Below are 14,432 nucleotides of genomic sequence, written 5' to 3'. Positions count from 1 at the left end.
ATAAATTAATTTTAAAAAGACACAGACGTAGAGAATGGACTTGGGGACACGGGGAGGGGGAAGGGTAAGCTGGGACGAAATGAGAGAGTAACGCTGACATATATATACTACCAAATGTAAAATAGATAGCAGTGGGAAGCAGCTGCATAGCACAGGGAGATCAGCTCAGTGCTTGTGTCCACCTGGAGGGGTGGGATGCGGGGGGGGGGGGGGGGGGGGGGGGGGATAGGGGGAATAGGAGGGAGATGCAAGAAGGGAGGGGATATGAGGATATATGTATATGTATAGCTGATTCACTTTGTTATAAAGCAGAAACTAACAAACTATTGTAAAGCAATTATACCCCAATAAAGATGTTAAAATAAATAAATAAAATCTAATTAGTAAATTTAAAAAAAAAAGAAAGCCTCAGTGCAGAAGTCCTTGATGACCGTCAGTGGAAAAGTCTGTGGTTGAAATAAAGTTGGCAGATACAGCACAGTGCATGGGATGGGCCCCACGCTGTAGGAGGGCTGTGCTCCCTGGGGGACACGCTCAACCCTGACAGGGGCCACTCAACCCTGACAGGGGCCGGAGTCTTCCTGAAATGCTCCGGCTCTGGGAGGTTAAAGGCCCTCTTGAGTCTAGCAGTTTCAAAGCCAGTTATCATTCACTCAGCCTAGCATACAAGCCACAGGGTAAAGGCCAGTTAGCCAGTAGTTCTAATGTGACACAATATAGGGAGAATCTCACCTTGGTGAGAAAGCCTACAGGTACATACATGCACACACACAGGAATGCTCCAGCCCCCTGGGGGAGGTTTTGCTTTAGAAGGTCTTTTTTGAAGCAACCCACATGCTGGTTTCCATCCATTCAGGAAAGAGAATGGCAATGCTGGTGAGAGACAGACACATGGACTAATGGCCTATACTCTACCTGGCAGCCACTTGCCCTCTTGGGAACTGACTTTCAAGCTGGCCTGTGGCCAAGACTAGCACTTGGGGGGAGGGGGCACGGCACAGCCCTCACCCTCAGGAGCCACCACAAGGAAGGAACTTGCTCCTGCCCCCTCCAAGTGCTGGCACTTAGGCACCCTGAAGCCTCGCTAATATTCACCGGGTCATCACAGTGATAAAACGTTCTGTTGAAAAGTGTCGCTTGTCACCACCTCCCCCTCCCCCTCCCCCTTCCCCCCCCACACAATCTCAGCCCAGGATAAAAATTTGTCAGCCCTCTTGATCTTTCCCTGACCTTCCTTCTCCCTCCCCTCTCCCCGGTAAAAAAAAAAAAAAAAAAAAAAAAAAAAAAAAAAAAAAAAAAATCCCCCTTCCCTGGCACTCTATGTCCCAGCCCACTACCCCGTTATGGGGCATCTGTCACAACCTAAAAAGTAGTTTGTTCCTTTGAGGCAGGATCGGAACTATGCCTTCTTATTTTTCCAATGTCTGCCACATAACAGTTACTCAAGAAAATGTGAGTGAACTGGACTGTAATGGAATGGATTCAAATGGAATGAACTGGACTGGACTGAACCGGCTTGGAATAGAAGGCAATACCATGGCCTTCCCGCAGTCCCCCTTGCTCAGAGGTCCTCGTCCCTGGCTGCACACTTCAGTCACTTGGCAAGCTTTGAAAACTCAGGCCCAGGCCCCACTCCAGGCCATGTGAATTAGAATCCCTCTGAACCGGCTTGGAATAGAAGGCAATACCATGGCCTTCCCGCAGTCCCCCTTGCTCAGAGGTCCTCGTCCCTGGCTGCACACTTCAGTCACTTGGCAAGCTTTGAAAACTCAGGCCCAGGCCCCACTCCAGGCCATGTGAATTAGAATCCCTTGGGGTGAAACTCAGGTACTGGTATTTTTTTAAAGCTCACCAGGAGACTTCCATGTGCAGCCAGGGTCGAGAACCACCTCCCTAGCTTTTAACTGGGTGCCAGAGATGCTTGATTCCAGCATGTGGAAGTACACTGGATGCAGACCACCTGCACCAACCTGGGCCTTCCTCTGACGGTGGGGCTCTGCCCTGGCTTCCAGCACATTGCTGCCCTGTGGTCCCAAGAGCTAAGCAGGGTTGCTTGGGTTTGCATTATTCTTCTGGTCACCATCTATGCTGAGAAGTGAGACACAGGGAAATGCTCTTCCAAGGCCTCCCTGTTCCACAGATGGCAGGGAGGAAAAGCCTCAGGTTGCATTAGATGCAAGAGAGCTGCAAACACCATCTGAAGAGAACTGTGGGGAACTAGATGCCTACGGCAGACAGGACTCCCTGAGGCCACTTGGTTTTAAAGGAGACAACAATCCTCAATGAAATGGTGCTCTCAGAAGAGAAATCTTACATCTTCTAAAATCTGGTATCCTACTAAAGAAGTTTGGGTCAAATAAAGTGTATCAGGTATAACCTGATATTATGACAGTACTGAGTGGTTCCCTTTCAATTCTCTTTGTTCTGGAAGCTGGCTTTGAAGGGTTTCTGTGCTGCTTTAAGAGAGTGTTATAAACTGGGTATTGTTAATCCCACCCCACCCCCCTGAAGCAGGACTAGCTCTCCTGCAGCTGGAAAAATGTGTGAAGGTCAGAAAGATCTGTACCACTTCCTAACATGAGCACAACTTCTCAGCATAATGCGGCAAATGCTTTTAAGATAAAGAAACCCTGTTGTATCCATGCTCTGGCACCATCTGATGCTCTGTCCTCCGTTTGAGGGGACCTGCCTCGTGACTGCTGACCTCACAATCCTACAAAGGCCACACTGGGATTTCAGTGCCCAGGGAGCCCTCCAAGCCTCTCCTCTTCAGGAGACTGCAGCTCCCGGGTTCACTGGACCAGGTCTTAGGTAGCCTTCTCCCCATGGACAGGTGACCCTAGGTGGTTGGAGAGGCGGAGCAAATTTGCTCTGAGGAAGGAAAAATAATCCTGTGACTGCAGGCCCTCCTGCACCTGCCTGACTTTCTGGGGGGCCTCAGCAGAGTTTAGGGGGCTCGAACGTGTCCCAAGGAAGGAGCATCCTCAACCCGGCACTGGCATAAGGGGCTTCCCAACCTCCATGGGGAGTCTCCCTGCCCCTCCCAGAGTGCCATCCAGAGCCCCCTTTTCAAAATCCTGCTGCTGCCTCTGCAAATGTCAAAGGCCTGGGGCTTCCCTGGTGGCGCAGTGGTTGAGAGTCCGCCTGCCGATGCAGGGGACACGGGTTCATGCCCCGGTCCGGGAAGATCCCACATGCTGCGGAGCGGTTGGGCCTGTGAGCCATGGCCGCTGAGCCTGCACGTCCGGAGCCTGTGCTCTGCAACGGGAGAGGCCACAACAGTGAGAGTTCCGCAAACCGCAAAAAAAAAAAAAAAAAAAGGCAAAGCCCTGAACAGATTCTTAGTCTTCGTTCCAAAGCCAGACTCCCCCTTTCCCATCATTAGATAGAGTTAGTCACAGACTGTCAGCTCCTCCTTCGGACCCCCTCTCATGTAGTCTTCCTTCCTTTCCATTTCCACCATTCAAGGCTTGAGGCCCATCAGCTCGTCCCTCCAAATGCTTTCCTGCTTCAGTCCTCCCCACACTTCTCCGACCAGGGGCTCCTCCCCAGTCAGTAGCCAGAAATGCCCCCACATTGCCTCTAGGCCAGTGATCCTCAAAATGGTCCCAGACCAACAGCAGCAGCAGCACCTGGGAACCTGTCAGAAACTCAAGTGCTCAGGCCCACCCCCAGACGGACTGGATCAGAAACCCAGGAGGTGGGGTCCAGCAATCTGTGTTGCAAATCCCGCAGGGAACACTAATGCCAGCTCAAGGTTGAGAACTACTGGTCTAGGATAAATTCCAAATGCCTTAAATTGACACCCAGGGCTCCGCCTCATCTAATCCAGACACCTGTCCATTCAATTCATCGCCCATCTCCATCCCACAGTCAGCTCGTGGGCCCCTTGCCTCGGGAAGGACCTGGCCAGGAGGCTTTGCCATCACTCCTCCCACCTAGAACCTGAGGCCCACTCCCTTCAGCTCTACCCGAAGGACCTGCCCCACCCCATCAGACCCCAGAGCCACTCCCTGCTCTCCCCACCAGCCACCCTGCAGGCTCCAGCACACCTTCCTTCCCCTGAGAACCCGGACTGCCTTCCGAGACAGGGCCCATATCGTATTTCTATTTGAGGCTCGTTGGGAGCCTACCAGCGGGTCCTACACATGGCAGCTGTATAATGAACAGATAATGATCTGTTCATTTAGTCAACTATGTTGACTGATTGCTTGATTTATAACTGGAAAAGCCTGGGAATGGCCTGTGGGGCAAGAGAAAAAATGTGTTTTCAATGCCTTAATGTGCCAGGCTCTCACTAAATGATTTCGGACTTTATCTTACTTCATTCTCTCAACAGCCGCACAAAGCCAATGTTATTTACCCCTGCAGACAGGGAGGTTCAAAGGAGGTAAGCAACTTGCTCAAGATCACAGCCCAGAACAGCTGTGCAGTCTCACTTGCTAAAGAACAGGAGTGTGACAGTACATCTGTGCGCCCATGTGCAGAAGTGTGCACGGGGAAAGGTTAACTGCTGACTCCGAGTGGTTCCCTCAGACATACTGGCTGCAAAAACATCTCCTGTTGCACACATCCAAGGTCAGGCAGCTGCAGCATCTCAGAGTTCAGGAAATAAGCTCCAAGAATGCAATCAGTCTAAGGAGACGTCTTCAGTTCATCATCCCATCTTGTATTTCTTTTTCCTTTTAAAAATATTGCCAACTAAATAAAAGTTCAGGTGGGAAAATCTAGTTACGTACCCTAGGTAAATGAGGTAGGGTTAAGTATCCTAGGTGACAGTCATGGGCAAACTGATGCCCATGAGCAATGGGTATAGAAAGTCACCGTGAGGCAGAGTGAACGTCCTTCCAGAGGAGGCCGTGGGAGGCCTTAGAATTCTCTGCTCCAAGTTCTCCCCTTTAATTCTTCCACACCCCAAATTTCACAGCTGTTGTTTCCCTTCCTACTTTCCTTAACATCCACTCAATTGTTTCTTTTTATAAAGCTTTAAAAAATATATTTTGCATTTTCCAAATATATTTATGCTGTGCATGATAAATTCTTCAGTAATATTAATTGATGAATGACTAAGGACTATGTGCCTTCCCCACACCTGTATCAATATAATGATGCAGGATAACGTGGTTTGGTCTATTTGCTCCCTTTCAAATGGTCTCCCCATCATATACTTTTTGCCAAGACCAATTCCTAATCAGCTGTCAGTGATCAAGTAATGTTGCATTAAAAAGCTGGGCAATTTTGGGTCAAGGAAAAGTGAGTTGGGTAGCTCTAAAGGGAAAGGCGGCAACCTCCCAAACCAGCTCCTTCATAGCTGAAGTCAGGCTGCCCTCTTGAGAACGCGGTCCCCCAACTCCTCTAAGCTACCTGCTCACTGCCTGGCTAGACTCAGCGCCCCTGTTCTTACCTAGACTACACTTCTTCCCCTATGGGAAAGGTGAGCATTCTTACAAAAGATCCCGAACAGACTGGGAGGAAGAGCTATGGGAACTAAGATTGCAAGGAGCAGCACAGGGGAAGGACTCTACCACAAGGGCCCCCTGCGCCATGGTCAGGCACCAGACACAGCCAGGGCAGCCGGGCCATCAGGGCCCCAGTGAGCAGCCTGGGTGAGAGAGACCACCAGCCAGCCCCCTGCGGAGCATGGCTGTGACTCCAGAGAAGGCACGCTGGGACTATCCCTGACCTGCTGTCCCTCCAGGGTGGCCTGGAAAATGGGCCATAGCCCAGAACTCCTGGGTGTCCTCTCTGGTCCCGACATCTCACCCATCGTGCACCCCTGCAGGCCGCGGCCTCAGCCAAGAAGGGGTGGACAGACTCTGGGCGGTGGACTCCCCTGAGCTCAGTATTCATGAAGGAAGAGTGGCCACTGCTCAGCAGACCAGACCCCTCCTCTCTGTCCACCTCTCCTCACCTGTGGGGATGAAAACAGCCCCTCCAACCACTCATTTCAGACAAGCAGCATAGAGAGTCTTTTCAGAGACTGACACTCACTCTATCTCCGAAGTTCCACCTCCACTGCCTGCTCTGGTGAACTTTAACCTGAAGTTTCTTCGAATTCTGCTGGCCTTCCATGATCTGGTCCCATTCACACGAGGCAGCTGATCCAAACTCACATAAATCCTCTGGGAGGAAAAATACCTTCCTCATATGCCCAAAGTTCATCGCTTTGAAGTTATACGGTTACAGAAACTCTTCCAAAAACCTATGTTATGTCTGAGAACACTCTGAAATGTAAATAAAATGAAGATGCATAAACATAAAACAATTAATACCTGAGCCCACGGTCTCTGAAGATCCAAAAAGTGCAGCTTGCACAGCTTTTCAAGATAAGATACAGGGTAAATGCCACAGACCCGCCCCTCTGCCCCCTGTCAAAAGCAGGGCATGGGGAGGGAGCAAAATGGAGCATGAGATTTACTTCCCCTGACCCATAAACAATTAAGTAATGATCTAATCTTGCATCTCCTTTAAACAGGTACCAAATGTCTCTGCAGACAAACAGCACAGGGAACAGAGCCTGCATGCCCTGCCTTGCAGGCAACACTCCTCACTAAGCCACTCTGGAGATGTGAGATGCAGCAGGATTTAATTCATACTCAACATCAGAATAAAGTTTTATTGAACACAGCCAGGCCCATCTGTTTCTTTACCTTTTATGGCTGCTTTTGCACTAAAAGGACAGTGTTGAGTAGTTTTGACAGAGACCGTATGGCCTGCAAAGCCTAAAATGTTTACTACTTGGTCCTTTACAGAAAAAGTTTGCCAACCCCTGCTCTACATGATTCTTTAGACACAAGGAGGCTTTGGAATGCTCCCAACTGTGGGCACCAAAACTCATCTACTGGGCATCACTCCTCCTCTACACCTCGTGGTTGGGCCAGTCCTCAAAATCACACAACACGCGTGCCACATCTCTATGGTGCTTCCACCGTGGTCCAGAAGGACTAACACTGCATTACCGCCTGCTGAACTGTCTCAAGCACATAGGGGAACCAAAATCAAAGTAAGGTGGAGTGCGATGCAAACTTGGTTAGCCTATGTTCCCGTTGCTTTCTTTTCTAGAAAGGCAGGACCACCTTGCCACCAAGAGGTCCACTCCAGATCACCTGCTGTCTCTGGCCTCCTGGCCTTCTACCCTTCCTCTATAGGGTGTACTTAGGAAGAAATGTCCAATGTCCAGCTTACACAAATGGGATGATCAAGACAGACTAAACAACAGAAGTGTCTGCTCAAGCAGAAATTTAAAATCTAAAGTCTTATCGGTCCCTCCGCAGCTGGCACACACTGAACTCAGCCTCTTGGGCCTCGTTCCTTTATCTAAAGCACAGCGCCCTCACATGGTGCCAAAGGGAAGGACAGTCTTCCTGAAAACCTGGAGGACGGAAGGGAACTCTTACTGGAACTCTTAGAACTGCTCATATGCCATCTGTGAGAGGGCCCAGCATAAACTGAGGATTTTAAATCAATGTTATCCAGATTTCCACCCTCGGCTCCTTCACAGATAGCGCCTTGCTGGAAACTTTACACCAAGAAGTATAAACTCTGACCTCTACAGAAACTCACTAAACCGCAGCAAATGGGATTCAGATGTTTCCATGTTCAGTACAGTGATGTGACCTAGACTTTAAACACTTTGGCAAAAACAGGAAAAATGATGTGGGCCTTCCAGTCCCTCCCAGAACATGATACAGCCTTGACCCGAGTCCTTCGGTGACCTGAGCCTTTTTCACCCCTACTCAAGCCTCCTCACCCATAGCCCACATTCCCCGCCCCTGTTCCACATTAGCTCCTACTAGGCCCCCTCCACGGTCCATTTTCCTTGTTTAACCAAAGAAGCCAATTTCTCCCAGCCCAGCAAAAGGAGATCACATTCTGACGAGGACTTAAAAAATCCTAAAAGGGGAACTGGTGAAGGCCAAGTCTTGGGAATTACTCCCCAAGTTCCCGTACACTGCTGGAAAGAGAGAAGTCTCATATAAAGACTTGGACCCTCAGGGTTTCTGGCTTTGTTGCAGATTCGTGCCAACTTGTTGCACACTATGTGGATAAGGGCTAGAGAATTCTAGACGGTGGAGCAAGATAAGGTGGAGGTGGGGGAAGCAGTTTCTTGTGCCAGGGAAGGACAGACACAAAAGAATATCAGAAACCACTTCCCCAGAAGATAGAGGAACATTCTCTGAGCCCATCCCAGGCTCTGATGGGTGGGGGCAGCCCATCTGCCAGCCATCTGCGCTCTATGGGGGCATGATGGAGAAGCTGGGAAGTGTTTGTCTGGGCACCAGTGTAGCCAAGTGAGCCAGTGTGAGCGCAGGCAGGGTAGAGACGCACAAGAACTTCCTCCGCCCCTCGGAGCACTGCCACGGGTGCCGCAAATGCAGCAGGGTGGGGTAGTGGAGGAATTACTGCCACATCGAGGGAGCTTCTGGGGATGACATTGCTCATCACCAATGTAAGCATTCCTCAGGCCTGGCTGAGGGTAAGTGCCAGACAAATGTCTGCTTGCAGTGTAAGGTAAAAATATTAGAGACACCCTCCCTCTCCTGGTTCTCACGTTTCAACTCAGAAGAGTAGGTTAGTGGCCCGCCGGGGGACCCCTCCAAATATCCTTTTCCGGGTACATAAAGACTCAAAAGGACAGAAAGGAGGTCAATGCTCCATCCCCACATCCAAGAATAGGATAGGTGTACATATACACATATAGATAGGTGTTCCCCATGACACGCACACATACACACCTGTGCAGATGCAAATAGCGTTCTCTCTACACCTGGGTCAAGCGCACCTCTCAGTCTAGGGGCCTGACGGATTTCATCTGTGCTGAACATGTACTCCCAGGGCGGGCTGCGGAGTATCTCGCTATGCAACCCCATATCGGCGCTGGCCTGGCACACATCTGAGGCTTAGGACGGCCATTGGAAGGTACTGGATAACAGGTCGCTTCCCCTTTCTAGCCCTCTGCTCATAGACCCTCTGGAAGGTTCGGGGTGCTCTCTCCAGCCAGCGGCAGAGCACGCCGGAGGCCCCACCCCAATCCCATCCCTCCCCGGGGACCACCCCTCACCCCCACCCTCAGTGCCGCGACAGATCGCCAGGCAGAGCCGGAGGGGGAGCGGGCAAGTACCAGGCCGCCGGCGGCGCCGCAGGCGCTAAGCGATACGAGGGAGCCGGGGTAGCCGAGCACGCTGCCAGAGTAGAAGCACAGCTCTGTGGGGCGTCCGCGGCGCCCGGCTGCGCCGGTCTCCTCCACCTCGAAGCCCCCGGACAGGAAGCGCAGGTCGCGGCGCAGCTGCAAGTACAGGTCGCGCCCAAAGGCCGGCAGGTGCAGCAGCAGGGCGCGCTCGCCGGGCCGGGAGCGCGGGACGGCTGGGGGCGCGCGGGGGCGCCGGCGCCGGCGGGGCCCTGGAGCGCCGGGCAGCGGCGGCAGGTGCACGTCTTCGGGGAGCACCCGCCGCGGGAGCACCACCTCCACGTCGGCCGCCGCGTCGCCGACAGCTGCGGGGAGAAAAGAGACGCGTCAGCGCGGCGGGGCCCGCCCTCCGGCCCGCCGGGCGCGGGGTCCAGCGCTGGGCATCCAGCGCCAGCTTGGGGACAGCGCGGCCCCGAGCCGGTGCGCTCTTCCATTCCCTCGCCCCAGCACCTCCATGCCAGCCAGAGCCTCCGCCCGTGCCCTGCGCCACCCCCGGAACGATCTCCGGCGCGGCCGCCCGACTACCTCCGCGGCCGCGGCCGCGGCATCGGCGTCCAGAGAACCGGCGGCGGCGCGGCCTCCCGGCAACCGCCCGGAACCCAGTCCTCCGGCCGCGGCCCGCGCGCCCTAGACCCCGGAGCTGTCAGCGGTTCGCCGCCGGAGCCGGGCCGCGCGGGCAGGCGGAGGCCGCCAGGATGCCTCCGGAGGGCAGGAGGAAGGTGGCCGCGAGAGGCACAGGCGAAGAGGCAGTGGGAGAGGGAGCGCTACCTGTGCCCGGGTCCAGTCCCCAAACCAGCAGCAGCAGCAAGGGCAGGACGAGAGGAGGCAGCAGGGCGCCGTCACACATGGTACTTGGGAGGAGCAGCCCCCCCCCGGACGGTCGCGGCGGAGTAGGAGCGCGCGAGGCGGCGGCGCCAGCCGGAGTGAGTCCTCCAGTCTTTGGAAAAAGTAATTAGCGCTGCGGACAAACCCAACGTGGTAAATCCCAAGCCCCGCCTTCTCCTCGGAAAACGGGACGTGATTGGACTCTCGCTTTCCCCTGCCCCGCCTCCCCCTTCTCTATTGGCTAGTGTGGGTCTAAACCAGGGTGCGTAGTTAGGTTGCAAGCACTTTCTTACACGTGGTTTCTGGGCAGTGGCGGGGATGGGACACCAGGTGGCGCAAGGGAGCCGTCTGGAGAAGCGCGATCCCAGAGGACCCGGGAAGACACCTGGCTGGTCTTCAGAGTTTGCCCCCATTTTCGAAACCCTCTCTGATCCTGCTGCTCAGCTTCCCAAGAAGACAGGCCAGAAGTCGTCCTAGCCAACCGAGTTCACCCGGAAAAGCACATTCTCTCTGCATCTAAAGTAAAACCAGTTTTGGCTGTTTGTGGGTGGGCACTTTAATGCACAATGTGCGCAACTTTGTGCCGGATGCTACCTCCAAAGCGCAGTGTTTATGCAAACCCTTCACACCCCCTGTCGTCTTTATTCTCACGGAAGCCAGTGGGACAGGCGAGATCACACCCTCTTACAGTCTGAGAAACTGAGGGAGAGAGAGCTTAAGGAGCTTACTAAGTTACCCAGTGAGTTTCTGTCAAAACAAGAGCTAGAATTTGTGGTCCTAACTTCCGGCCCGGAGCTGCTCACTACAAACAAGGGCCCTCCAAGGCAGGCTGGAAGGAACATTAGCCCGGTGTTACAGGTTAGGAAACGGGCACAAAGTGGCAAAGGCAGGACTCAAACCCAAGTCTTCTGACAACAGAGTGAGTTCATTCTTTTCCCACCAGGATATAACTGAGGTCTGCAAAAAAGGTGATTCCCTTAGCTTCTTGAGGAACGTCTTGTAGAAAACAAAACAAAACAGAATGAACCGAAGTATAACCATTCTCAGGTCTCTCCCTCCTTCCCTGTCCTGCCTGTTTCTGTTTTCTCAACGCAGAGGGGCTACAGCACTCCTATTGGACTCTGCTGAGGGCCTCTCAGAATCTAAAATTCATCACAAGGATTACATGTCATCAGAAGGAATCCAGAGGTGAACACTGTCCAGCTTTCATGACATTTAATCGACCCTAGGAGTGGACTGTGTCACTGATTCTCAGTAAAGCCTAGCACTCTCACTACTGCAAACTTGCTGCTCTGTGTTTCCCCGGGGTGTGGCTGGTGGAATCATTTCCTGCTCTGTCGACCCCACCCTCCACTGCTCCAGGGGCTGCCACTCACTGCTGGGCATCTAAAGTTCCTGGAAGCCTCCACACATGTCCTGCTCATGGCCAGGTTTGGGTCTTTTTTCCTCTCCTTTGACAGCCGCCTCAGCCAACTGAAATTTCAGCAGCATCTTCTGGTGGCACAAGATATCATGGTGAGCTTTTTGGTGCAGGTTTATTGGCCAAAGAGCCACCTCAAAGGCTTGCCACTGAAAGCCAGGGAGTAGCAGCCCCACTGCCTTGCAGGAACAATTCTGCTATTGGAGTCTGCCTGAATAGTCATCAACCTATCAGATAGATGACACTCAAATGCATTAGTCTGTAGGGACACGTAAACTGAAACAACAGCAAGATGCCATTTCATCTTCCAGCCTGTCCAAAACTAAAGAGCTTGGAAATATCAAGGATTGGAGAGGACACTCTCCTGCCCATGGGTGGGGGTGTAAATTGGCACGGCCACTTTGAAGAACAAGTGGGCAAACTGCAGTCAAGTTTAAAATGTACACACCCTAGAACTCTGTTATTCCACTCTGGTTAACTACCACAGTCAAACTGGCATGTGTACAAGAATGCTCACCACACCACGTTATCAAGAGCAAAAAATTGCAAAAACCTGAATGTTAATCATCAGATAAATGGCTAATAGAGTCCAGAAATAAACCCATGCATAGACAATCAACTAATATTTGACAAGGGAGCCAAAAATACTCAAGGAAAAAGAATAGTCTCTTTAATAAATGGTGGTGGGAAAACTAGATACCCATATGAAAAAAAAAGAACTTGGACCCCATCTTATACCACTCACAAAAAAAAACACAAAAACTTGAAATAGATTAAAGACAAATGTAAAACTTGAAACTGTAAAATGTGTAGAAGAAAAACAAAGGGAAAAATCTCCTTGACATTGATCTTTGTAACAATTTCTTAGATAACAAAAGTGCAAGAAACAAAGCAAAAATCAACAAATGGGACTATATCAAATCTAAAAGTTTCTGCATAGCAAAGGAAACCATCAAAAAAATGAAAAGGCTACCTACAGTATGGGAAAAAATATTTACAGACCATATATCTCATAAGGAGTTAGTATCCAAAATATATAGGAAATTCCTACAACTCATTAGAAAAAAAAATAATCCAGTTTAAAAATGGGAAAAGAGGGCTTCCCTGGTGGCGCAGTGGTTGAGAATCCGCCTGCCGATGCAGGGTACACGGGTTCGTGCCCCGGTCCGGGAAGATCCCACATGCCACGGAGCAGCTGGGCCCGTGAGCCATGGCCACTGAGCCTGAGCGTCCGGAGCCTGTGCTCCGCAACGGGAGAGGCCACAACAGTGAGAGGCCCACCTAGCACAAAAAAAAAAAAAAAAAAAAAAAAAAAAAAAAAAAAAAAAGGGAAAAGAACCTGAATAGACATTTTTCTAAAGAAAATGTCATACAAATGGCCAATAAGTACATGAAAAGGTGTTCAAGATCACTAATCATCACAGCAATGTGAATAAAAACCACAGGGAGATATCACCTCATACCTTTTAGGATGTCTATTACCAAAAAAAAAACAAGAGACAACAAGTGTTGGCAAAGATGTGGAGAAGAGGGAACTCTTGTGCACTGTTGGAGAGGATCTAAATTGGTGCAGCCACTATGAAAAGCAGTACAGAAAAAAAAATTCCATGGTGCTACCACATGATCCAGCAATTCCACTTCTGGGTGTATATCTGAAGGAAGACATTAAACTAAGTGAAATAAGTCAGTCACAAAAAGACAAATACTGTATGATTCCACTTATATGAAGTACCTAGAGTAGTCACATTCATAGAAACAGAAGAGAGAATGGTGGTTACTAGGGGCTGGTGGGAGCAGGAACAAGGAGTTAGTGTTTAATGGGTACAAAGTTTCAGCTCAGGAAGATGAAAAGCTCTGGAGATGGATGGTGGTGATGGCTGCACAACAATGAGAATGTACTTGAAGCCACTGAACTGTACACTTCAAATGGTTTAAATGATAAATTTTATGTTATGTACATTTTCCCACAAAAAAAATTGCTAAAAAAAGGAAATCATTACTATCTGCTATGATCTCATTTCATCATAACACACAAATTTCCTGGTCTTAATTTTGTGGAAGGGCAGGGCTTAATCTCATTTCACAGATGGAGGAGAGCTGGGGCCGGGGGGGATAAAAAGCAAGCAAACAAGCAGGCAGAAGCCCTATAGGTGACAATGTCAGTCTGAATATGATGTAAGGGAAGCCCTCTTTTTTGTCTGGGGATCAAAACAGTTTGTTGCGCTCACGGATGAGAAGGATCCTGAACTTTTCAGCTTGTCCGCTGCTTTTTGTAAACTGCCCCCTTCTGGTGGGCAGTGACCTTTTCTGATCATGTTGTCTGGAACTGACCCCCAGCAAGTCGGTTATATTGACTCTTCTGGCCTCTCGGATACTCCCTGTTTGGATGCTGGTCTTCATCATCATGACCACTACTATTGTTAATGAAAGCAAGACAGTCCCAAAAGCAGCACAGATTCTGCCAAGAGACACCATGTTCAACTGCCATACTTAGAAATAGAGGGCCAAAGACACAGACACAAAAAGGACTGCAGGCCCTTAGGCCGAATGTGACCCTCCTTAATCCCCCAACTCAGAGCTTTCTTGAGTTGGTATTTGATGGGTCCAGGTGTCAAGACTCACGTGTAAACTTGATCTGTGTGTAGGTGGAAGGAGGCCCTGTGCCCTAGATATCACTAGGCATTGGTGGGGTGGTGAGGAGAGAGGGATTCCACATGACAGCCTCCTCTTACTAAATTCACTTCCTTTTGAGGCAAACAACCTTCCTTCCTGGGAGCCAGTGAGATGCCACATCCTCTCCAGCAGGGGGCGTCCAGCAGCAGTCCTGTCTTCCTACAGCAGGCCCCAGCTCCCTGCTTACTCCAAAGACCTGGTTTTTCTGATTTACACTTTACTCTTTCCCTGTTGAGCTTGGATCCCAAATTTCAGCTTCTTGACTAGCATCCCAATCCCCTGAGTGAATACTGCCAACCTCTCCCTGTGGGGTCTCCAGGCCCCTCC

The 14,432-nt window shown here is 50.8% G+C and overlaps 1 protein-coding gene across 5 annotated transcripts in view; it reads right to left on the bottom strand.

Annotated features, from left to right (window-relative positions):
- Window positions 1-10,131, bottom strand: part of ADAMTS17 (ADAM metallopeptidase with thrombospondin type 1 motif 17) — a 364,535-nt gene extending 354,404 nt beyond the window's left edge. For all 5 annotated transcript variants that reach the window (XM_059058512.2, XM_059058515.2, XM_059058514.2 and 2 more), the window contains exons 1-2: window positions 9,956-10,131; window positions 9,122-9,492 (exon numbers count right to left, since the gene is read on the bottom strand). In XM_059058512.2, the coding sequence (XP_058914495.1) occupies window positions 9,122-9,492; window positions 9,956-10,034 (450 nt within the window). In that variant the 5' untranslated portion in view covers window positions 10,035-10,131. The remainder of the gene's footprint in view (window positions 1-9,121; window positions 9,493-9,955) is intronic.
- Between the last annotated feature and the right edge of the window lie 4,301 nt (window positions 10,132-14,432).

Source organism: Kogia breviceps, chromosome 3 (assembly GCF_026419965.1).
Source record: "Kogia breviceps isolate mKogBre1 chromosome 3, mKogBre1 haplotype 1, whole genome shotgun sequence".
Taxonomy (NCBI): Eukaryota; Metazoa; Chordata; class Mammalia; order Artiodactyla; family Physeteridae; genus Kogia; species Kogia breviceps.
The sequence above is the reverse complement of the archived record's forward strand: the minus strand, read 5'-3'. Positions and strand labels throughout refer to the sequence as shown.